At 38.7% G+C, this 25,292-nt stretch overlaps 2 protein-coding genes across 2 annotated transcripts in view; one reads left to right on the forward strand and one right to left on the reverse strand.

Moving 5' to 3' along the window:
* Positions 1–25,292, forward strand: part of CTNNA1 (catenin alpha 1) — a 179,633-nt gene that overhangs the window by 114,628 nt on the left and 39,713 nt on the right. The window contains exons 8-9 of the mRNA XM_047085416.1: positions 18,644–18,724; positions 20,052–20,204. Of these exons, the coding sequence (XP_046941372.1) occupies positions 18,644–18,724; positions 20,052–20,204 (234 nt within the window). The remainder of the gene's footprint in view (positions 1–18,643; positions 18,725–20,051; positions 20,205–25,292) is intronic.
* Positions 4,944–6,931, reverse strand: LRRTM2 (leucine rich repeat transmembrane neuronal 2). The gene is made up of 2 exons (XM_047079350.1): positions 6,928–6,931; positions 4,944–6,581 (listed from the first exon to the last, which is right to left on the reverse strand). The coding sequence occupies exons 1-2, from the start codon at positions 6,929–6,931 to the stop codon at positions 5,035–5,037; spliced, it is 1,551 nt and encodes a 516-aa protein (XP_046935306.1). The 3' UTR covers positions 4,944–5,034.

A 25,292-nucleotide genomic window follows, 5' to 3' on the forward strand; every position in this document is an offset into this window, starting at 1 on the left:
GCATAGTGGATGAGTTTGACAATAAAATTTTGTGCTGTGGTTCCTTCCTGCCTCTGCCCTCGTTGCTGCTGAGATTCCTGGTGTGATCGCTGTCCTAGCTTCTCTGATTCTCTGATCCCCTTATCTCTGGATGAAAGGGGTGGCCTTATTTCTTCTTGTCTGTCTGATCCTACTGCACTGCTCTGGACCTGGAGAAGTAATAAGTGTATCCTGACAAGTATGGCAGCTCCTGGCAGTCAGTTCCTTGAGACCAGGGCCCTTTCTGCCCCCAGTGCTGCCCAGGCATAGCATCCTGTTCTGGGGGGTATTTATGCCAAGCAAGGGACACTAGTTGAAAATCTTGCCTTCCTTTTCCATATCCATATTTACTGAGCTGGTGTCTGGGATAGAATAGGTCATGTAGGGATCCTAGAGATCCCAGCATGGTCAACTCCTGTGGACATCCCTCCCAGGAGTGGTGTGCAAGGTGCTGCTGGGATCTGTCTTCCACCAGTGGACCCCCAAGGTAAAGGCCAAGTTGCCATTTGCTGGGTAGAGGCAACCTTTTTGAAGCTGCCCAGGCTGTGGTGTGGTGGCAGTCTACTTTTGGGGAGAATGGGAAATGGCAGCCAACCTTAGGCCCTGTGATTCTCAAGGATAGCTGTTTGTCTATTTGCTAAGGCTTGTGACAGAGCAACTTGTTAATGTGTAACTGTTAGGTATTGTCATGGTAGCTTTTTAACTAGGCCTCCCACTCCCCACCCCCGACAGTTCCCCACCTGCCCACACCCCACACCCTTTACTTTCTTCTTAGCTTAGTTTAACCTGTCTCTTAACGAAGACAGTCAATTAGCTGCCCTTTACTCAACTGGCACATTTGGCAGTGTAGAGAACATGGTACAAAACAGATGTTCATTTAAGGTTTCTGTGTCTGTCACAAATGGCTTTTTCAGGTTTCACTTGTCAAAATTGATTGCCTACCAAGGGAAAGCTTAAAAAAAAGACATTCACTTTGTACAGTATACACAATTTTAATAACAAAACTTTCCTGTACACTGCACTTTGTTACCACCCCCACCCCGGCCCCCAATATAATAGTATTTTCTTCCCAACCCAGTTGCCCACCTCCCAGCCAAAAAAAAAAAAAAAAAAAAAAAAAGGCTCTTAAGGTAATTGAACACAATGTGTTTGGACTTTTAGTGTCCAGTCTCAGTGTTGATAAGAAGGTTCATCAAACATTCCATATATCAGACTTGTTTTTAGTTTATCAAGGAAGAAGAATAGGTTAGTTGAAGGAGTAGCAGATGTTTCTAAATGTTTGTAATAGCTGGATGAAAGCTTAACAGCCATTTTCTATTTGTTTTTGGCCATATTCAAGCACTATGAGTTTGCCCTAGGTTAAGAACAGAAATATTTAATTATCTATGAATGACTTTATCATCCTTAGTTTTTTTCTAGTTGAAGCTCTTTAGCCAATAAGATCGGAAAATCATGGCCTAAAACAGACTTTTGAGACAGGTCTGTCACTGTATATCTCTGTTAGGAGCTAAGCTTCTAAAAATATTCTTTTAAAATTTCATATAGATATCCACATTTTAGGGAGAGAATGGGGCATTATACAGCCTTTTATTCCCTGATAACCTGTGTAGGAAGTATGCATTAAGAAAATGATATGCCTGTTTTGAATTTTAGGTTTTGGACCTAGCGATACAGAGGGCTCATTTTTATTGGAAAGATGGAGTCTAGCTCTTGGTGACTAGCATTAGAATAAGCAGATGGATTTTAATAATTAGTGGAGTTGGAAAGTTCAATCAATTCCATTCATTGAATCGGTATAGAAATTAACTTAGGCACATTAAGAAATTACATGTGTTAGTGCAGATTTTTGGCTTAAAACATTAGTATCTTTGCTATTTGATGTTGGCAGTGGGTATTCTCTGAGTTGTGTGTGGATTTGCAAATTTATCGGCCCACTCTCATTTCAGAAGAGTGATTGAAATCGCTGGCAAGCTACAGAAATGAATATAAACGGTTCCAAACAAGCTCTGGGTTACTAGGTGGGTACAGTATCATAGCCTTCTTAGCTTTTCTTTGTCCAGAGAGATTTAATTATTTTTCTGGTTCTTGATTAAATGATCATTTTCCTCTAACCTTGAAAGTGAAAAAAGGCCGGGGTTGGTGGGGGAGGAGGAGGTGCTGAAGAAGATAAGACTACACTGAAAAACAAAAGCCCTAACATTGTATTACCAGGATCTGCAGTGTAGCTGTGATGCTCTTCTACCCTAGCCAGTTGGTAAAGAGAGCACAGATGACTAACAGTCTCATCTTCAAACCTGTGCTGATACTGAAACACAAATAGGCCAAAATTAAATGGAATCCTGCCTTCTACAGGCAATTGAAAAGGGAAGTTTGCACTTTAAATGGAAAAAGGAAAATGCTATCTGGCACTGTTACTTTTCTCTGAGAGCATTAGCAAAAAAATGGAGGGCAAAAAATTTTACAGTTTTCAACTGGAAAATATTCCTTTGTGGCTTTGCTATGCTGTTCGCCAGAATTAATGAATGGCTTGCTTTTCCAATTTACTTTTCTATATACATTAAGGATTTTGTCAATTGGTGGTCCATTTTACTAACTATAATCTTTAAGATTACTGTGGGAATTCTCAGCCAGTATTTCTCATTCTTCATAATTTCAATTAATATTGGTTGTGGATGCAATGATGGAAAATACTCCATTGCTATCCTTCAGGGCTGGTGGAGTCTGTTTTCCGGGCCCAGTTGTATTGTGACAAAGCTGTGCCCAGACAAATGGCCATGGTTACCCTGATAAATGGGTTGGTAAATTTTAGCTTGTGGAGTTCTCATTTGTAATGGGGCTTCTGATCCAGCCCCTCCATGGGGAAGTAGTGAGTTGTGCTCTATGTTGTAAAATCAGCTTCTGTCTCTGCCCAGGCAGGCCCAGGCTGGTTTAACAAGAAATGAAATGCTCACCGCTCATGATCAGCTGAACACAGCTGGGCTGAGACTTTGCCAAACTAATCTATCCACCTTAAAAAATAGAGCACATTTTTACCTTAATAATTTGTGATCTCATCTGCTTTTTTACAAGACATGTTTTCTTTGAAATGTATTAAAGAAGACCCCTTTCTCTTAGTATTAAAGAAGAAAAAAATTATAATTAAATCTTGTGGGTTAAACTGTAGTCTTAGCATGTTTTCATTTCAATCCTGAGAGGAAAATATGCTCTGAATGATGGATATCATGTTAATGGTCATCTTAAGGAAAAGATAACCTGGTTTTTTTTTTTTTTTTTTTTTAATGGTTGTGGTTTTCTCTAAGGATACATGCCTTTTTTCACATATATTAAATGTCAGTTGTAGAAATGCTCATTTTTTCAAAATTAAGTCAGTGGTCTAATTTAATGGGTTTTGCTACTGCATACATGGAGCCTCGTTTATGGAAAAATTATGTATGGATTGGTGACTTTCATCTAAATCCCAAATATGTCATAGTTTCTTTGTAGAAATCATAATCAAAGAAACAAAATACTTACGGCAGTTTTCTGCATGAAAAGTGTGGCATCGTTATCATTTGTTAATTATGGAATGTATCTATTAACACTTTCTTTTTCAGCTGCAGGACCCAGGGCCTTGCCCTGTTTGATGCAGATTGTGTAGTTAACCTTTGCCTCACTCTTGGTTGCCTTTTTAACTTAAGCTAAACTGTTTCTGCGGGTCACATTTCAAAATGCTGCCTTTCTGTTTCATCCCTTCACATCCTTGTGGCTGCATAGGCATGTAGGGTATTCTCCCATGAGAAAGCTTGCCTCAGTAATGTTATTCCCTTCACTTAGAAGAAACTGCTCTTACAGTATGGATATGTATCTTTATTAAACAGTCAAATTTTAGCGTATCATATTTAGAAAGTGATTTTTTTCTTGGTTCCATTGTACTGTATTCTAGTATATTCTGTTGCTAGCCGATTATTTTTAATTTGGCTTTTTGAGGTTTGAAGATTAGGAAAAGGCAGAAGAAAGAGGTTTAAACCCCTTTGTCAAGGCATCTTTGATCGTGGAGGGAGGGAGAGAATTGGTGTGTGTGCTTTCATACTACAGGGAGCAGGTCACAGGATTGTTAAATGGACTCAGTTTATCTCTTTTCTCTCCGAAATAATTTCTAAATCTTTTTTCACATATAAATGTAAATATAGGATTTAGTAAACTAATTAGTAAAATGATGATTTTTAGATTAGTTTAAAAATTGTCTAAGTGCCACAAAAATCAACATTTCCATTATAAGTCAAATTAGAGTTGTATAATGTGAAGTCAGTGTGATTATTTACTATTGATTTCATTGTAATGAGACCTTTTCACAATCACTTGGATTCATTGTTTAAATATATTAAAGAGTCACTCAGCTTATTAGAATTACATAAAGGGTTCTGATTTCATAATGTGGGCTTTGATAGTGTCTACTAACCCAGGCAAAAACTCTGGAAGAAGAGTGTTTAATATTTACCAGTCTTCAGCATACATGAAATTCTACTTCCCACACTGGCAATAAATTGTAGATTTGAGTAAATACCAAATTGTCATAGACGAAAACTTTGCTAAGCCTCCTTTTAAGCAGCAAGCCAGTTGTGGTTCTTGGGATGGAGAGCAGTGATCTAACAAGTATTGATCCATATCTTTTTCTGCTCAGTAGCTTCTTTCCAAACTGTTTTCAGTAGAAAAAAATAGCATATGGAGACCTTAGTGTAAATGTTTACACATGATAGTATATAATAATTACATACATGAAATGTCTTATTTTGAAATAAGCATTTTTAGACTTTGCAACAAGAGTGCAAATTAATATGAGCTTTGCTTCATATAACACTTAAAATATGGGTTCATTAAAAAAAATTAAAAATACTTCAACACTTCAAAAACTTAAGTCTCCACTTGGTTTGGAAAATTAGGCTTAATGTCACCATTGGTAAAAATTAGGTATGTATTTATCCCCTACTATGTAAAATAGGTTACTTATCTGATGTAATTTTTGATGACGGGTAGATATTATACTTCACATTCTTTGTATGGCAGCTGCTGACACTTGCACTGTCCATAACCATTAATGATGATGAAGGGTCCTTCATGGGTGGGTTCATATTCATTATACGGTCCTTGGTCTGACATGTTTGACATATGGAGTCGTGTTTGGGATCGGAGCTGCCTGTGGTTCTGAATCATTGAGCACTGCCTAATTCTTCTTAAAGTGGGAGGGCAGCACTTCCTGGAGATGAACACTATAAAAATAATAAAAAAGAATGAAAACAATAAAGCCATTGTTCCTGTAATTACCCGCTGAGTGAAGATGGCATTGTCTGGTTCGGGAAAGTGTTCCTCAGTAGTAACTGCTATGCCTGCAGTAGTTGGGATTTCTTTGTCTCCCACATGGTAACTTGATGAGCTTATTCTTTTTGTATATTCAGTGGTTGGATCCCTATAAGTTGTAGCCATGGCAGTGACAGTGGTTGATAAATTCCAGCAGAGCTGAAATCCATGGACTGCATCTAGTATATCCTCTCCTTGGGTGTGGTCAGGACTGTGACATAGGATGGAATGTTCCCACCGACCTTGGAAACTGCCCAGCCAGGAGGCCAAAGCACATATTCGAGGGCTGCATTCCCACAGATTGCCAGAGAGGCCAACAGTTGTGAGGGATCTCAGGGAGTTTAAGATCTTGGAATCAAGGCTATTTAACTTGTTGTTATCCATGAGGAGGATTTTAAGATTAGGCATCGTGTCAAACACTGTCAAGTCGATGGCTTTGATTTCATTTCCAGTCAGGTCTAGCTTTTCTAAAGTGCCCCAGGTCCACTCCATCCCACATGTCAAGTTGCTAATTTTGTTCCATTGTAAGAAGAGTGTGTGCAGACTGCTTAGCCGTAGGAAATGAGCAAAATTAATCTTCGTCAGCTGGTTGTGCTCTAGGTGAAGCTCTCTCAGTTTGATTAATCCTGCAAATCCATTGCGAGCCAAACTTCGCAAACGGTTTGTGCTCAAATCCAGAAACTCCAGACTACGACAGTCCCAGAATAGGCGTACTGGGATAGTCCGCAGGGAGTTGGACCGTAAATGCAAGGTCTGCAGTTTCCGAAGGCCATAGAAGAGCTCTGGGTGCAGAGATGACAGCTGATTAAAAGACAGGTCCAAATTTTGCAGGTTAATCAGTTGAGTAAAAGTTGTGTTTGGTAAATAAAATATTTTGTTGGAACTTAAGATTAATTCCTTAAGTTTATATAGTCCTTGAAAAGCATCTTCTTTTACTGTTGAAATTTGATTGTGGTCTAAGTGGAGCCAGGTAAGTTGACTGAAGCTGGCAAATTGATCCCTTTCGAGCTCTGTGATGTGATTGTGCCTCAGGGACAGGCCCAGAGAGCCCTTGTCTGTGGCGTTTGGCACTGAGCGGAAGCCCTGAGAGTCGCAGTAGAAGAGCAGCTTCTCGCAGCGGCATTTGGGTGGACACGCCATACCCAGGGCGGGCAGCATTTTTAAAACCATACTCATTGCATATATTGCTGCCAGCATAGGGGCCCCTAATGGCCACTTGAAATGTAAGCCTGCAGAATATAATTTAAGGAAAACAAGAAGATAGGATATTTTTCAGCAGAATGTATGAGCTCTTAAAAAAAACAACATAACATTATGGCGAAAGATTTCACTGCATATAACTTATTTTTCATTTGCTGCAGAAAAACTAACCTTGTTAGTATGACTAGAACACAACTTAAACCATTAAGAAAAAAGATAAAGAATATTCTGTCATTAGCAGTATAGGCTTTTACCTAAATCTCAAAACCCAGAAATTTGACAGTGATCTCCCTCATAAAATGTGAATTTGGTGGCTTATTTTAGAAAGCATGATTCCTTGCTGACTGTATAAGACACATAAATGCATGGACTTACCCATTCTTCTGAGCACATTGGAGGCTGCATTCAGTCGCGGTTGTTAGACTCAACGCAGTGAGTCTGTAAAAGGCTCTAACATGCAGGAGCCTTTGACCAGTTTCCTGTTTTCTGTGTCCCAGGCTTTCTGAGTAAAATCATCCAGCAGGGTGAGTTATTTTTTCCTTAGGATATTCCTCTCGAAAGCATTGGTTTCATTTTCTCTGTCTTCTCTGATTCCTCAATCAGTTTTGAATGTAAGTTATTAAATTTCGTCCTCCTTTAACTGCTCAGCTGGTTAATCAAAGCTTCAGTCTCTCCTTTCCGCAGCCGTTAGTTCTCTCGGTCTTAACTTGTTGATGGCAGATGGGCGGCTTGTTGCAGAGAAGAGCTCCTGGAGCAGCATGAGTGCATTTACTGAAAAGCTTTTCCGAGAAACGGCACAAGAATGGAATTGCTTATGTGCTGCGACCACACAGAACTGTATATAGGCTGACGTCACCGGGTGACGTGTCTTTTGTTTGGGTTTTCCAGAAGCTTTACTGTTATAAAGCACCGTGCTTTTTAACAGTATCGGGGTCGTTGTAAGACCCCTTGATTATAATAAAGCGAGAAAGAGAGCTCCTGACTTAAAAAACATGGTATTCCTGCAGTGTATGAAGCAGCAGTGAGGTTGTAATAAAGGCTGCATTCAGGAAGACCCATCTGAACAGTGAGTTGGGATAGCAGAGTGATGATTTTTAATGCTTGGAAGAACCAGTGTTAGACTGCCGATTCTGCAGAGAAGAGATCATCTAAATGGGCAGGAGCCTGCACGATTTATGAAGTGCAGATTTAACGCCAGCCTATGCAAGGTAGTGCCTGCTGCTCTGGTAGTTTGGAGAGCTACTCAGTCACCTTGTTGTCATGCTTGGTTAAAATGGAAGTATGACTGTGGTTTGCTTTATGTGTGTTGGAAAACTACCCAGGTGGGCTTGGCTTCTTTATCATTAAGAGCTTAACATCATAAACTAAGAATAAAGGGGGAAGGGAAGAGAAAAAGCTTACAAAACTAAGTATTTGGTTAGTTTGCTGGTTGAGAATTTAAGGGGAACTTGAATTAAAAAGATGGTCCTTCTCTGTCTCGTGTTACAATGTTTTAATCACAGTGCTGATTGAAAAATAATGCTGATTTGATCCTTACATGTCTTACTAGGAGAAAAGGTTAGGGTGATACTGTCATTTAATACTGTATGCCCTAAACATTAACAATGGAACAGAAGTGATTTAGGACAAGTGATAGAGCCTGGTTGGATTCTGGTACAATCCAACCTCAGAATCTCACCTACTCCTTCACCTGAAAGCCTCAGCTAATGCTGAGCATGATTGGGGCATTGTGGCACCCAGATAACAGAGCATTTGCATACTTAAGAGCTTCTGCTGGCACACCTAAGAACTGACTTTGAGTTGCACACTAACTGTTGGAATCTCTGGTGAATACAGAAGGTCACTCATACTTTGGACTAGGATTTTTGCTTTGGCTGTTATTACTTGACCTGATGGTGTCTTCTCCCCGTTGAATAGTGTCATCACTGTTCAGAACTTGGTTTTGAAAATTAAAGAACCATGATTAGTATAAATGTAAAGGATTTTTCTAGCATTAGTGAGAGTCCTATATTCAGGCCTGACAAACGTAATGCCTTTTACACATCGGACCTTATTAATTTGGCCTTCCATGGCAATTTCTGTCATAACCATTGGTGCTTAACCTTCGTGGGTCTTGTCTTAGAACTGGAGGCAAAAATCTCAAAACTACCCTTGGTGTCTGTGAAACCAGAACATCACTGACCTGTGGGCTTCCAGGGGCTTCATCCCATTGGGCAAGAAGTCATTGTCTTAAGAGGCATAGTTTCTATGTAGAAGGGTGCTACTGGAGTGAGGATTGGAAGAATCCAAGGTCCTTTATTCTGAGCGCTGTGTAAAGGTGCTGTGAAAACAGCAGCACATGCTGGTGGATAGTCTGAATTCTCCTAGAAGCAGACCCCAAGAAGGATTAGAATTATTAGAGTTTTGGGATGCCTGGGTGGCTCAGTTGGTTGAGCCTCCGACTCTTGGTTTCAGCTCAGGTCATGATTTCACGGTTCATGGGTTCAAGCCTTGTGTTGGGCTTTACGCTGACAGTGTGGAGTCTGTTTAGGATTCTCTTTCTACCCCCCACGTTCTCTCTCTCAAAAACAAACAAACAAACTCTTAAAACCTTAATATTTCTCCGTCTCCATCTCCTTCTTTTTTTTTTTTTTTTTTTAAATTTGTAAAGTTCCTGGGAAGTACAAAAGGAAAGAGAAGACCATATGAATACTCTGAAGGCCAGTGGTGTCTTCAGACCACAGGGCAAGTCTGACACCTCTGAAAGGAGAGAGGAAGGAAAGATTTGGCAGATAGTCTTAGACTGCAGTGCATCCCTAGGCCAGAGAGAAGCTTCCAAGCCAAAGTTGCCCATGAATGGAACCCCACATTCCTTGGAACAGGCCTGCAGTAGTACTCCCACCTTTTTCCTACATGCTGGTTAAGGAATGAAGGGAGGGAGAGGTCCTCAAGGATGCCACTTGCCACATTGACCATCTTTTCCATAGTCTTGTCTGTCTGTAGGCTAGTAATTCTTTACCTGGTTCTGTAGACTATTTGCAGAATTCTGTTGCTTGTGCATTTTTCTGTGAATAAGATTTAACCAGACTCTTAAAGGGTCTGTGATCCTAGGTTACAGAATTTCTGTTCCATAGGAACTTTCTTCCAAAACACCTAAGGAGGGGAGTCTGATAAGAGTAGTCTCTTAATTTCTTTTTAAAGGAAAACAAGCCCTTGGATATTATAAGTGCCTTACTGAAGTCAGCTACTCTCTGATGGAAAACAAAAACAAAACCAAAAACCTTTGCCAGGCCGGAGGAACTGGATTAAATTCTTCCGTGAAGTAACCACTTTACTTCCATGTGGAGAAAAGCATTAAAGTCCATTGGATTTGAGCAACCACAATTGGGATTGAGTTGCATATGATAATTTAGAAGGAAAAGCATCTCCTTCCCCTTAGACTCTTGGTTCCTTTCTCCTCTCTAGTCTGCTTGCCTACCTCTTATATATTAACAAATGGAAAATGGTTAAATTACATTATCCCAGCACTATTATACCAGATTTGTGGGCAAGGAAAATTGCTCAGAGAAGCACCTGTGCAATCAAGAGTAATTATTTTTTGATGCATCTGGAGAAGTGTGCAGTATTGCACTGCAGAAGTAAGCAGTAATACAGTATCACAGGACCCAGAGAATTTGTTCTGGGTTACAGGTCATCTTGCTCACTTGCCTTCTCTTTGGATTCAGAAGGTTCAGTCTTTGGAACCAAAGAAGATACAGTGTTTGTCTTAAAAGTTGGTGGAGTACATAGTTCCCATTGGTGGAATTTTGTATCATTTTTTAAAATCTTCATCTTTCTTTAGCTAAAAGGACTAAACAGAGACCCATGTTCTTTCTGAATTAAACGTTGTTTGTTTGTTTTTGGTTTCATTTTAGAACAGTTTTACTCTCCACACATATGCCTTTGACTTAATTAAAGTGGCAGTACAACCTCTGCAAAGTACTAACCATAGCTGTTTAAATTTTCACTGCTTTAGTTATTGTTCATGACAAGGCAAAGGAGAAGTAAAATCTAACTTGTCTCTTCTCTTTGTGAATGGTTTTAAGCAAATTGAGTGAATCAAGTGGTAGGGCTTAGGTGCTGTAGTTACATGCATGAAAGCTACTCTACATGAAAGTTTGTTTTTAATATGAATTACTGATTAGAGAGAATTATTTCTCAGCTTGGAGAAGCAGATGTACAGATATATACATGGAGTTTTCTGTTCTTTTGTAGGAGAGTGGAAGCTTAATTTTGCATTATGCTAAAAAGTGAAATGTTTTTTAAATCATGCCCAAATCCAAAAATTGTAATAACTCTAGCACCCATGGTGTTGCACAAAAGGTGCCCTGGAGAAGTAATGTTAAAATAAATCTTCTTGCTACCAGTCTTGATTGATGACTTGGAGAAACTCTTCATGTTTATCAAAAAGTAATAGTCACTTTTAGGGTGGAGGTCCTGGATTTTGTGGGTCTCAGTATGTCCCCTTGTAAGAACCTTTCAGGGTTCTTATTTGGCCGCCTCATATTTGGGCCTACCTTAGAGTAAGTGGGTTTTACTAGCCTTCTTTTGGAGGGAGGGAGGAAGGAAGATGAGAGAAGACTACGGTAAATCCTAGAGTTGTTCACTGCTTTCAAACCGTGTATATTTGAAGGCAAATATGTGACTCTTGATTCGCTGTTTAAAAAAAAAAAGAAAAGAAAAAGAAAAATCATTGAGGTTGATGCTGAACATTAGCTTGTTATCTTCCCAAGAAACAAAGCATACCTGACAGAGGCAGATAGAGTTTGTAATGTAAGAATTGATGGCTTTACCAATCTATTGTATTGGATATTGTCTAAAGAGTAGTTGATAGTCACAGGTGGAGCCAGAGGATCTGAGAGCATTCAGAACACTAGGCTCCTACAGTGTTGGCACTCACTAGACCACTGTTGCATGTAAATAAACATGTGGGTGGTTGGGCATCTTCCTTAAAAAAAAAAAAACAAAAACATTTTTTAAAACTAAGTTGTCCACATAAGGCCTCCAGAATCCCCCCCCCCTTTTTTTTTACTAGATCTTTGTCCCTATCCCTGCCCTCCATTGATTTTGATTTTTAAAAGTCCTTTTGTTCTCTTAGTAAACATGATTGAGAAAGTAGTAAGAAGTAGTGGTGGCTTTGCTAGGGATGGTGAACTGTGTTCCTTTTGATGCTGTAACTTAAAAAGTTCAGGATTTCTTCTAGCTTTGGAGGCATGTACTTTTTGGTAGTTGTTGCTGTTGGGGGTGGCAGGGCTAGGATCATGTGACAGCCTAATTTTGTTGTGCTAGAGTTATGTTCTGTGCCCAGGGCTAGGTAATTCAGCAATAGATCTTTGGGTGATACACCTATGTTGGACGTTAGGTGAGGGAAAATCTTCCGTAGAAGTTTGGGCACAGGTACATTTCAGCCATGAAGATCTTTTATTTTGTCTACCATAGACCTCAGACCAAATAGAGCTGATCTTAAAATCTTTTTTTCTAAAGTTTACTTATTCATTTTGTGTGTGTATGTGTGAGAGAGAGAAAGAGAGAGACAGAGAGAGAGAGAGAGAGAGAGAGAGAGAGGGAGAGAGAGGGAGGAAGGGGCAGAAAAAGAGGGAGAATCTTAGGCAGGCTCTGTGCTGTTTGCACAGAGTCCATGCGGGCCTAGAACTCACAAAACCATGAGATCATGACCGGAGCCAAAATCAAGAGTTGGATGCTTAACCAACTGAGCCACCCAGGCACCCCTTAAAGTCTTGGTTAATGCACAGACTGATTGAAATTTGTATTGCCAAACCCTTTTCTTATTCTTGTTCTGCCAGTGGCTACCTCGTGTTCATGTTTCCCTCTCCCTCTGTACGTGGCAGGCTTCATTTTTAAATTCTGAAATATGGCTAAGTTTGGATTTGTCCTTCCTGCTTCTCCCTCTGCATTTACAAGTAGTTTTCTGTTTAGATATGTTTCTCATCCTACCCACATAGGTGGCCCACAGGTATACAAAAAGCCATTTGCATAGAGTAGAATTAAGAGTTAAGATATCCATTCATATTTTCTTGAAGAATCCCTTCCAATTTTAGAGGCTTTTTGACCCCATTGGGTAAATTTAAAAGGGTGAATTTGCATGTATATTGACTAGATGTTGGCAGTCTTCATTGCTGAACCTGGGAAATGTCATTCCCTTTAGAAGTCTGGAGTAGAAGGACAGCGACATGTGCTGAGACCAGCAAAAAATAAAAATAAAAAAAATAAAAAATTGAACATGTGATGTCATCAATGCAAAGAAAATCAGTAACAAAAATTTGGTCCAAAGAGAACAAGATCATTTCTTATTCTGAAAGTCTTACAGTATGGCAACATTATAGCTGCGGTTGAGATTAACCCGTATTACTGAAATGGTTCTGCTAAGGCTTGACATCCTGGTGGGAGTTGATTCTCTACTGCTGCTTCTTTGTGTGTGTGTGTGTGTGTGTGTGTGTGTGTGTGTGTGTGTGAGAGAGAGAGAGACAGAGAGACAGAGAGACAGAGAGGGAGAGTGTGAGATATGGGGTGTCTAATGGCTTCATAGTTTCCCCTTGTATGGCTCTTCTATAATATATGGACATGTAGTTTGTTTTGAGCCTTTTGGCTTTTGCAGACAGTGTAAAATGAATACCCTTTTAATATCTTTGCATCCTTAGGCAAGATTTTATATAAATTCTGAACCAAAAAATCACTAGGTTATAGAGTGTGTCTATTTAAAATTGATAGTAGTGCCTGGGTGGCTCAGTTGGTTGAGCGTCTGACTTCGGCTCAGGTCATGATCTCACAGTTCGTGGGTTCGTGCCCCGCATCAGGCTCTGTGCTGACAGCTCAGAGCCTGGAGCCTGCTTCAGATTCTGTGTCTCCCTCTCTCTGTGCCCCTCCCTGCTCATGCTCTGTCTCTCTCTCTGTCAAAAATAAATAAACATTAAAAAAATTTTTTTAAATAAATAAACATTAAAAAAATTGTTTTTAATTTGATAGACATTACCACATTGCCTTCCGAAAAGTTTTAAACCATTTCATACTTCCCCCAGAAGTCTGTAAGTGTTCAGTAACCACCGCACCAACTCCTTCCCCACCCCCACAACATATTGTAAAATACCTGTGAATCTAATAGGTAAAAAAAGCTTTCTTCTCTTTGTTTCCCTTATGAGTAACAATGAGTACCATGTTGTATATAGGTGTATTGTCATTTTGTTCCTTCATGTGAACTGTGTATTTCATTTGCTCATTCTCACTTGAAATTGGTCATTTTCTTAAAGATTTGTAAACTGTTCTTTTATTAAAGAAATTATTTTTTTCCCAGATATTTTGTAAGTATTTCTTCCACTTATTGCCTTTTAAAAGGCTTTACTTTATATAGGTAATTTTATTTTTATGTATGTATGTATGTATGTATGTATGTTTTATTTATTTTTGAGACAGAGAGAGACAGAGCATGAACGGGGGAGGGTCAGAGAGAGAGGGAGACACAGAATCTGAAGCAGGCTCCAAGCTCTGAGCTGTCAGCACAGAGCCCGATGCGGGGCTCGAACTCACGGACCGTGAGATCATGACCTGAGCCCAAGTCGGACGCTTAACCGACTGAGCCGCTCAGGCGCCCCTATAGGTAATTTTAATGAATGGCAAAACTGATGAGACTCTTCCTTATATTAAATAAAGCAAACACACCCTTGACATATTATGTTCAAGATCCAGTACCTGTTGGATGAGCATGAGATGTTGTAAAATTGTCAGTAAACAAAGATTCCCTGTTAACACATTATCTTAATTAAGTAGGGCAAAGAAGATCAGAGCCCTTTAGAAAGTTTTTTAATTGTTGTTAATCAACATAGAAATCAGAAGAGTTCCAAGATTTATCAACAGTTCTTAGCCTGATATTCCCAGATAATGAGCATTTTAAAATCCTTCTGAAATATCCTCACAGTTGGGTCATCTTACTCTTTTTTTCTGGGTTATTAATAGTTTCAAAATTAAGGCCTTATTTTACGACTTTCATATACTTAGTTTTTGTATCTGTTTGCTTTAAATACTTGTTTGTACTTCTGTTAACTTTCTAACTTACAGCAGCTATTTAATGTGTAAGTATTAGCATCTGTTTTAAGAAAAAAGAGATTAGAATATCTCAGCTACATGCATCAGTTTGTGCTGGACTGTTTTCGTATTGGCTCTCTAACTTTTCCCCATCCTGGATTTTGTCATATTTTTCTCCAGAAAGATAAAGGAATAGTTCACATTTGGTTCTGATCTCCCAGGATTTGGTGGAATGGTGCCATAGATTCATTCACTGGACGCACTGTAAAAGTTTTCACTCTGTTTTTCCCTGGAAGTGCTGTTTATTTTGTACTGTTACTTTTTAGGTTGAGTAGGCTTTTGTAGGCTCACCTGGGAACATTTGTCACATTATTTCTAGGGATTAAAATGTACCTTGAGATGCCGCCAGCTGTGCCAGGGACACATTTCATACCTTCCCGAATGGGAAGAGTTGGGCTAGAGCCCAACTAGAACTAGAGTTGAGAGGTTGTAGGGTATGGGTGAATAATTGTGGACATATGCACCAGTCACAACAGTGCAATAGTGTCATCTTTGGCAAAGGTAGGAGTGGTTTGGGGGGAGTTGTAAATTTGTTATAGGAGAAAAGATTACTCTTTGTGAGGCAAGGGTCTGGTCTTTGGAAGAAAAAAAAATGCTTGTTTTTTCACAGGTTACCACCAAAAATGGGGTAAAATCCTCCTGAAAAGTTCAGTTATTAATAATTAAAAAAAAAAAATCAGTGCCTGACTTAAATGTAATCTTGTGCGTAACTTCCCCTTCTTACTCTGACCCACTGTTAATTCGTTTAGAACTCCTACCAGGCCCAGCACAATACAGAGTATTGCTGAGTTATATGTTGTTCTGAATTATTTTAGCTCAGATTGTAAACTCTCTGAAAGAAGGATTGTGGCTAGTCCTGCCTACTCCAGTGGATGCAAAGTAGGTGCTCTGTAAAAAGTGTGTCTAAATAAATAGAATTTATTATTTGGCCACGCAAAAGGCAGGTGGAGTGGCTTCTTTATGCTTCTGTTGAAGATGGATTTTGAAAGCCCTTTTGCTGTCCCTGCTAGAACTATGTTGCTAGAAGCCATCTAGCTAAGAAGTTTCTCTCCTCATTTCAGCTGCTATTAACTTGCTGAGGAGAACCTATATGTTGAAACCCCAAATATGCCTAATATTTTTTTCAGAAAGCCCTTTGTCACTGGTTAGCAGGACAAATATATCAAATATGAATGAACCTAGGTAGCCTCTCTGCTTAGATGGAATAGAGTCTCTCAATTAGGTAGGAGTTGAGAATCATTTACTTTAAAGGTTAAATGAGCACCTTTACTTTGACATAGCTAAAACTAGAATTAAAAGATCCTAAGACTTTTAATTTCAAAGAGAAGTAAAATCTTGTTTTACAAATAAGCAACCTTTCCAATTTCATCAAGCTCATTTTTAAGGTTGTAAGTGTGTAGATGCATGTGTACTTACCCCTATTTTAAATGATTGGAATTCTAAAGTTGCGCGCGAGTGTGTGTGTTAGAGGGGTTTTGATTTAAAAGGTGGTCTGTCTAGTATAAGCTAAAAGCTTCAGTAAATAACTGCTTCTGAACTGTCCCTTCCTGATCAATGAGGCATAAACTTTTATTTCCTACAGTAACAAGAAAGACAAATTGATTTTTAAGGTAGTTTGACAAGTACAGATTTAACAGATTCATAGTCTGGGTTGCATCTTAAAGTAAATTTTGCTGTTGGCTGTAATTCCCCTCAAATCAAGTTTGAGGATTTGCTTTATGTAACTTGCAGAGTAAATCCTTCTGCACAAATTGAGGAAATTTCTGGGGATTCGAGGTTACAAGGGGTTGGAGTTTTCATGAGGTCATTTAGCCCATCCTTTGGGTTTTAGATAGCCAATGTTTTCTGGAATAAATGATCTACTAGAAACATCCTAAAATGTGGCTAGGAAAAACGACAAACATGACTGGGAGAAGTTTTCTTGAAGTGTGCACTTGTGTGTCTAAGGAATGTACTGAGACTTTCCTCATTAAGGCATTAGTTATGAGGTCAATTTGATTTTTAAAAAATTCAGTTTTAGTCACCTTTGCCTTAGATCCTGCTCTTTTGATCTTTGAGATTGTAACTAATTATATTTGTCAAGTTATTTTCTGACTGAAGGCTATGAGTAAATCACAGTTTATTCCTGCAGGTAGAAATTCTCATACTTCAATCAGTTTTGTTGAGATTCCCCCCCCCCGTTGTTTTTTTTTTTACTTATTAATATTACTGAACTACTTAACTTTATTGGCAATACAGAACTATTGGGGGAAAAGATAATGGATATGACCCTAACCAGATTTGATAGTGAACGTACTAATTTAGCACTTGTATTTCAACTCTCTGTATTCCTAAAATCCCGTCTTGTCATCTTTTTGTCCTCTGCTAAATAGCCTATATTTCTTAACATTTCTTCTGTTTTCTCTTCTTACAACCAATGGAGATAGGGGCAGAGGGACAAGTGTCATTGTCCCCATTTAATAGATGTGGGATAAGACAGAAAATGAGTTAGAAATGTACATAAAAGGCACTGAGAAAATATGAAACCACATCTCTCCATGCCAACTATTCACCTGCTGTGCTGGCTTGTGTACTGATGGCATATCTATACCAGAATGCCTTGAGGACACCCAAAAGTAGAACAGTGGGTTAGATTCCTTTGTCCATTTGTATCTATCTTGTGATTACTACATGTTTTATTTCACATTTGTTGGCTGGGTATTTAGTAAGGAAAAACTTTTAATATACTTTATAGTCTGACTCACCTGATGTCTTACCAAGATATTTCCAAGCACGTGGCTAGTCCTCCCTGGGGTAACTTAACTTTATTTCCTTTTCTTCCAGCTACTATCTATTTTGGTACTGCTTAAAATGTTCCCGGATGCAAATCTCAACCTCCTGAACCCTGGAGCAATGCCCATTTACATAACTGTCTCAGAGTGACTAATACATTCTTTCTGTGCAATACAATTGGATTAAGCTTAGCCCAGAACTTAAAAATATATGGCTGAAGAAATCTTACAAAGCATTCTTGTTCGAGCTGCATAATATACATTATTTACTCTGACCCATCATGGTACATCTTAACTTTAAAATTCATTGTTTCACATTGTTTTGGTCCCAGGTGCCATTTTTCACATTTTAACATTGTTCAAATCTCAGAGTTCATCAAAATCAGGTGTAATCTCTTCTTGCTTGCAGTTCAAGGAGAGCTGGTTCTTTCATGAAATTGGTGTATGCTGAACCTTGAATTAAAATATTGTTTAATTTTTCAAGCAGAAGCATTTAAGTGAAAGTCATTTCTCCTGGATTCTTTTATTTTGGTTAAAATTCCATCAATTCTCACCATCAGATAATGTGGAGCCTAAGAATTGTAAGGTTAGGTTTTTATGAACAAAGTCACAGGTTCTCCCCTGCCCTGCCCGCATTTATTTCCCAACTTTGGGCTAAAAGAAATTGCCTTTTTATTTACTTTTTATTGTATTTAAAAAAAATTTTTTTTAGTGTTTATTTTTGAGAGAGAGAGAGAGAGAGACAGCATGAGTGGGAGAGGAGGAAGAGAGAGGGAGACACAGAATCTGAAGCAGGCTCCAGGCTCCAAGCTATCAGCACAGAGCCCGACGTGGGGCTTGAACTCATGGACCACGAGATCATGACCCCAGCCGAAGTCAGATGCTCAACCGAAGAACCACCCAGGCACCCCAAGAAATTGCCTTTAAAAAAAAAAGTTGGTTTGGGGCACCTGGGTGCCTCAGTCGGTTGAGCGTCTGACTTCGGGTCAGGTCGTGATCTCATGGTTTGTGGGTTTGAGCCCCGCGTCGGGCTCTGTGCTGACAGTTCAGAGCCTGGAGCCTGCTTAGGATTCTGTGTCTCCCTCTCTCTCTGCCCCTCCCCTGCTCGCGCTCTGTCTCTGTCTCTCAAAAATAAATAAATGTTAAACAAACAAATGTTGATTTGAGCAAGAATAGCTATCAGCTGTAATTTTCTTATTTTCCAGGCTGGACGTAAAGAAAGAAGTGATGCACTCAATTCTGCCATAGATAAAATGACTAAGAAGACTAGAGACTTGCGTAGACAGGTAAGCTGGGAAAAAACGTGTCAATTGCTTTCCTAAGTTCTCAGTTTTGTAGTTTTGGTTAAAATTCTAGGAAGTATTTGGCCCATATATTTTACTGGGGTAAAAGGATGGTTTGTCACAGGAAACTGCCTATCTCTATTTGGTAGCTAATAAGGTTCTAACTAGCTAATAAAATCTCTTGGGGACCTGGAATAATGGAGTCCCACTGGGATGGACTGAATCAATTAGCTTTAGTGTGAAAAGGATGTACAGGTAAGAAAATGAATTTCAAACGACTTGGGGACCTGTGAAAATACCCTGAAGGATCTTGTGGTACTAGATTACATACAGGAGAGACAGAAATTGCTGTTATTTGACTTGCCCCGTTCTGATTACACACTTGAAGTTCCCTTAGATCCTTGGTGAAGATGTGCTTCCAGTATAAATAGGTGGTGATAAAGATGTTTGGGTTGCTCAGTTTTCCAAGTTAGTAAATACAGAGGAAAGAATCTCTTCGTTTGTTAAATCAAATGTATTATGTATGTGATAAATGTATTATTTGTATGCATAATGTGATAAAATTAGTAATTTTATTACTAATGTGATCAAATTAGTATTAAGACTTAAAAAGAAGTTGCAATGGGGTGCCTGGGTGGCTTAGTCGGTTAAGTGCTCGACTCTTGATCTCATCTCAGGTCTTGATCTCAGGGTCATGAATTCAACTCTCTCATTGGGATCCACGCTGGGCATGAAGCCTACTTTAAAAAAAAAAAATTGTAGTAATAATAGTTTCCAGACTTAATAGACATTTTATCGTTCATGTCTGATAAAAAGCAAAGATGGAATGTGTCTTTGTTTTTCTTCTAGTGAAGTCATATCTTAAACGATTATAAAGATAACCGTTAATAGGTTTAAGGTTCATAGTGTGCTAACCCTGTTCAGATAAGCCAGAAAGTACTTAATCCTCTCTTTTCACTTTTAGTTAGGAATATAATTGCATATGTTCCAAGGCTATGTGTATCAATTCAATCCAGAGCTGTTTTCTGTTCAGCTTTGTACTATTCCTTTAAGAAAAAAGTTTTAGTTTTGTAATTCTCCCCAAAAGGGGGATATTATCTTGAAACTTAAGATTTTGTTGTTAAAATGCTATAACTATAGTATAAGCATTATCTTTAGGATCATGTTTCCTCTGTCCCATATTATATAACTTCATGGCTTACATGAGGGATCCTCATATAAGTGCAGCCAGGCTATCATGAGCTTCCACTAAGATTTAAAAGTACCAGAGAAAAAAGCAGTCTAGTTTCTTAGTAGAAATAAAATCAAATTTTTACAATTTAATTATTAGCTACGCAAAGCCGTCATGGACCATGTTTCAGATTCATTCCTGGAAACCAACGTTCCACTTTTAGTATTGATTGAAGCTGCAAAGAATGGAAATGAGAAAGAAGTTAAGGAATATGCTCAAGTTTTCCGTGAACATGCCAACAAATTGATTGAGGTAAGTGTATTATCAGTTTCATTAACTGTGTAACTTGGTGAAGTGTAGTGATTTTTAATCACATTATTTACTCAGCTAAAAATTTTAGGAAGCTCATGTAATATACAATCTGTATAAAATGAAAGTCTTTTATTGTTACTTAACATCCATCCCAAACTACCATTTTGGTCAGTTTACATTAATTCTGTACATTGTTAAATATAGATAGTCCCTATCCTAGAAACTTAACATCTCCACTTAATGTTAATGCAAATAAAGATAATTACCTACCTGAACTCAAAAGACCCTATAAGAAGGGCGTCGTGTCTAGAAGTTGGAGAAATTTCATGGCTTACATCCTAGGCTGCATCCTGGCAAATTACCTAACCTTTTTCAGTTCCCATTTCTTTTCTGTAAGATGAGGTTACTATTGATAACTCTCTTGGGATTATTTTGAGGTCTAAATCTAATAGAGATGATGTATGTCAAGTGCTTAATTTTTTGCCTGAGACATGGACTCAGTCCATTCATCTTATTTTAAAATTGAAGAAACATGCTGTTAATTAGATATGGTTGAACAGTAAAAATCTTCATATAAGTGCTTGTTTTGTAAGGTGACAAGAAAAAAGAGAGGTGAATTGCTATTTAATTTCCAGGTAAGTTAGACTTGATCCTGCCTTTTAATAAGTGAAATTATATTATTGTTCAACTTATGCATTATTATTTTATCTTTAAAAATTGACATGTATAGTAAACACATACCGAAGTTATTTGATTTTGTAACCTTAACGTAAAATATCTAATATTTGGAAAAGATATTCCGTAGACCATTTGGTAATTTGCTTACTACGTAAGAACAGAAAATGGGCCTTTTATGTCAAATGTGTTTCTTGTGCATTTGGATTTATAGTGATATTAGGCCAGGTTAATACCGTTAAAACGTTCCAAGGAAAACATCAGTAATAACATTAAATGCATTACGAATTTTACATCTAGTTTTCTTTGACTATTAAATGTTATTTTGACCTGAATTAATTATGTACAGAATACATAGGTCAGTCTTCTATTCAAGCTAATGATTCTCTCATTTGGAGTTAAGAGCAGAAGAATATCATTTTGTGTCTCCATTAAGCATTATCTTTTTCACAAGAGTCACATGATAGCATGGGGTGTACCTCCAAATACACAAAGATTGTCTTTAGGAAGCCAACCTCCTATAAGTAGCCTACATGTTAGAAAATGTGCCTGCAAGAGCAAATGCAGGGACACTGCCAGCCCAAGGCATGGGGTAACAAGTACCAGTAGTGGAATGGGAAAGGGCTCAGTGTGGTCCCGAACCTCAGAGGGCAGCCTTTGTCAGTACTGCAGCTGGAGGACTCTTTATTTGGGCCTGCATTATCATCCTCATCCAACACAACTGATGCTTGCTGAGCACCTACTGTGCACTAGGTATATTCAAATACAATGTATTTTCCATAATACCTTTCTCAGGTAAGGAAATTGAGGCTTAGAGAGGTTAAGTAACTTGCTTTAGGTCCTCCAGCAGTGAGGACTGTGCCTTTTGAGCTTGCTGATTTAGTGAACACTGAGAAGCATTTGGTGGACCTGATGGCCCTGGAGACCTTGCTTCAGGAGCTTTGTTCATGCTTCTACTTTTTATTTAATTCCAAACATCTCTAACCAAGGGCCCCTTAGAGTTTAGAGTTTAGTGTTCCCTATCACGACTCAGTTCTGACCCCTTTCTCACCTCTTTCCTCTCTGTGCCCTCCCCCCCACATCACCCTCCATACTTATTATATATGTATTAAATGGCACAGCCTTTTTATTGCTTGAGGCACAAGTAAAGGCTTTGTAGTACCACTCTCCAAACAGTTAAATTACATTTATGGTAATAGAGATACTAGGATATATAATTGCATATGTGCTTGAAAAGGAAATGAGTTTTTAAAGTGTTGTAGAAGGCTCCAATACTTGACTCATGGCAGAACTTTATTCTTCAGTGACACGGCTTCTCTTCCCCACATGACTTTTGTGATTTAAGTATTACTATGAACACTGAAAAAGTGAGGGACTTTTTTTGAACAAAAGTGAGGCGCTTCATTGTGATTGTTTTGTTACTTCCTTTCTCTTCATTCCTGTTCCCTCTTAAATTGGAATAAATGTCAGCTGACATTGATTTTTGTGGTCACTTATAGTTTTTCCTGGGGTTTAGGAGAAGAGTTTGTGGGAAAGTTGAGTAGAGCTAGTGGTGTTAGGCCACTAGCAGAAAAGGAGGGGGCTCTGATTCTGCAGCCATTGAGAGTTCTGCCAGGTATGTTTGTCTTTCTAAAATACTGCATTAAAATTCTGTGCTAACCGTCTGCAGTTAGCACAGGCCCCACAGCAAAAGGGCATGATCCCCAACAAGATTGCCCTCATTGTAGATGTCAGCTGCCTCCTGTACTAATGACCCAAGACGCTATAAATTCAGGAGTTTCCATGATCCCCCTACAAGACTGCCCTCACTTCAAATGCTGGCCACAAGTTTGGAGGGTCCCCAGGCTACCCATACCCTGACCCACTGGCTACAAATATGGGGCTTCCCATGGCCCACTTCAGGTGTGATAATGTGCTAGAACAACTCCTAGAACTCACTAGAATGCTTAGCATTACTTATCTAGGAGCCCACCAGGAGTTACTTCATTAACATAAACCATCAGGGTCAATGATGAATAACAGAGACACTCCTATCATGATTGAAATCTCATGGATATGGAAGAAGTTTCCTCCCAGGAAACCAGGACAAAAACCAGACTTTCTTTATTATAGGACACCTCCCCATCTTGAAGGAATGTGAAATGCCTGGTTTTTAGGTCGATTGCTATACAGTCATAAAGCTACATGGAAGAGGTAAGACTGTGCTGGTATTTGTTTCCTGTAGCTTTATGTTTGGCCATTTACCCGGTGACTTACCATTTCTCCTACCTGGTTCTTCTTGCATTGTTCTTTTCCTTGGAGGTTCTCCCCCTTGGGAGCTAGGTTTTCTGCTCTCTCTCAGGAAATTGGGTCCATCTCTTCACACCTCAGTGAGTGTTTTTTCCTCATAGAATCATAGATTCTCATTCTGGTACGTAAAACCACTTCTGTGTAACATCCATGAATCGTTACTTCTCTTTTCTTGGAGTGCTTCTGTAGTGGGAAACTCCCAGGCCTCACATTGCACTGGTGGGTTCTCTGGTTGTTAGCAACAGGGAGCCACACTGTCCTTCTCTGCAGCTACTTCTGTCCATCTTTTTACTGGTGTACACAGTGAATTGAGAGGAACCATAAGTGTAAATACACACCTGATTTCGAAGATATGGTATGGATAAAAAAGAATGTACAAAACTCATTAGCTTTTTATATTGATTACATGTTGATATGGAATATCTTGGGATTAGAAACACCAAATTATTTTTGCTAATTTCACCCTTTTTAATGTGGCTACTGAAAAAATTTTAAATACCTAGAACCTTTCAGCCTGCCACTAGAAATCATTCTCGACTGAACAGTTCTTAGTATATAGTTGGCCGTTTAGCCCATTTAGAATCCCTGTATTTTTATCTTACTCTAAATTACCTAGGTAAAACATATCTATATTATTTCCAATATCCCTTTTGGTAACTTCCATCATTACGCTATTAATATTTGGATAACCATAGGAAGCATAGTTTATATTCTAGCAGGTTCTTTGTGGATTCCAGCTGCCTTTCACCTTCCCACAGATTTTTTTTTTCTTTTTCTTTTTTTCGCCCCAGTTTTCCCATGAGTATTTGAGTGGTCCCATGTATCAGATAGCTGCTCTGTGGGGTTAGATGCACTCCTCTCATGTCTGATCCCTCAGCTGGGTAGTCTGATTTATTGAGTGTTAGAAAATGTGTTCTTTAGCATTGAAGTGAAGCCAAACATGTCACCACCTTATGTCCTCTGCACTGCTTGGGCCCTCTGCCTGGAATGTTCTGTCCTCTTCTCACCCCTCATCCCACAGTCTTTTGCTCAGATGTTACCCCTGCAGAGAGGCTCTCCTGGATCCCTCATCCCCTCCATTCCACCTTCCACCATTTTTTTTTAACCCTGTCATCTGTTTTATAGCCACCATAACATTTTTCACTATCTAAAATTACTGGGATTGTTTTGTTTTCTTATGTTTTCTGTTTCCCACCCCATACTCTAATAGAATGTAAATTCTTTGAGAACATGGGCCTAGAACAGTGCCTGGAACAAGTATGTGCTCAGTAACTACCAGATGAGTGAGTGTGCTAGTTCTCAGGTAATAAACATTTAAGTCACTGAGGTGCTCAACCTTCAGATCCCTGGACTACCATCCCTGAGGATTCACACTTACTGGTCTCAGAACCACACTTTGAGAAATTCAGAGTTCTGTGTTATGACTGAACACCATTGTTATTAAACTTGATATTCTTCTCATTCTGTATCATGTGTATATGAGGGAATGAAATGTACAATCTTTTGGGATGTGAAGATGAATGGGGAAATTTGGAAACTTTTTAAAAATTAGGTGACCTTGATTTGAGCAGTATTTTCATTTGCTAGCACCAAGCTTTCAACAACCAATAGCAGATTTTCTAGAGTTGTGGGAGAAAAAAAATTATGATGGAGTCTCACAACAAATATTTACAGTGTTCCTGATATGTCCCAGTCACTGTTCTAGGCACTAGGGAGATGGTAGCGAATGAAACAAAAATCTCTCCCCCCATGAAGGTTATGTTCTACTAGAGAGAGGGAAGCAATTAAAATACATTTATATAGTATGTGTATTTTGTACAGTGTGGTATAAATGGTGCTGAGATGATATGTGAAAAAAGTTAACCGTTTTATCAGTGTTTTAAATGGAAGCAGAGCTAAAACTGTTATTTAAGTAGCATTTTAATACATGACCAAAATAAAATTGGAGCAGATGTGTTGGCACTTGCTAACTTGGTTTTTGGAAGTCTTATTTATTGCATTAATAGAAATACTTTCTTCCCAGACCAAGTAAAATAGTATAAAAGGGTTATGCTTTAATTTGGGGTGTCATGTAAAGTTGCTTCAAATATATTCATAGTTTCTGAGTGGTATTAGGGAATAACA

The sequence above is a fragment of the Lynx rufus genome, unplaced genomic scaffold, assembly GCF_022079265.1.
Source record: "Lynx rufus isolate CCGP_SWC_20201006 ecotype Redwood Valley unplaced genomic scaffold, mLynRuf1.p SCAF_1, whole genome shotgun sequence".
Taxonomy (NCBI): Eukaryota; Metazoa; Chordata; class Mammalia; order Carnivora; family Felidae; genus Lynx; species Lynx rufus.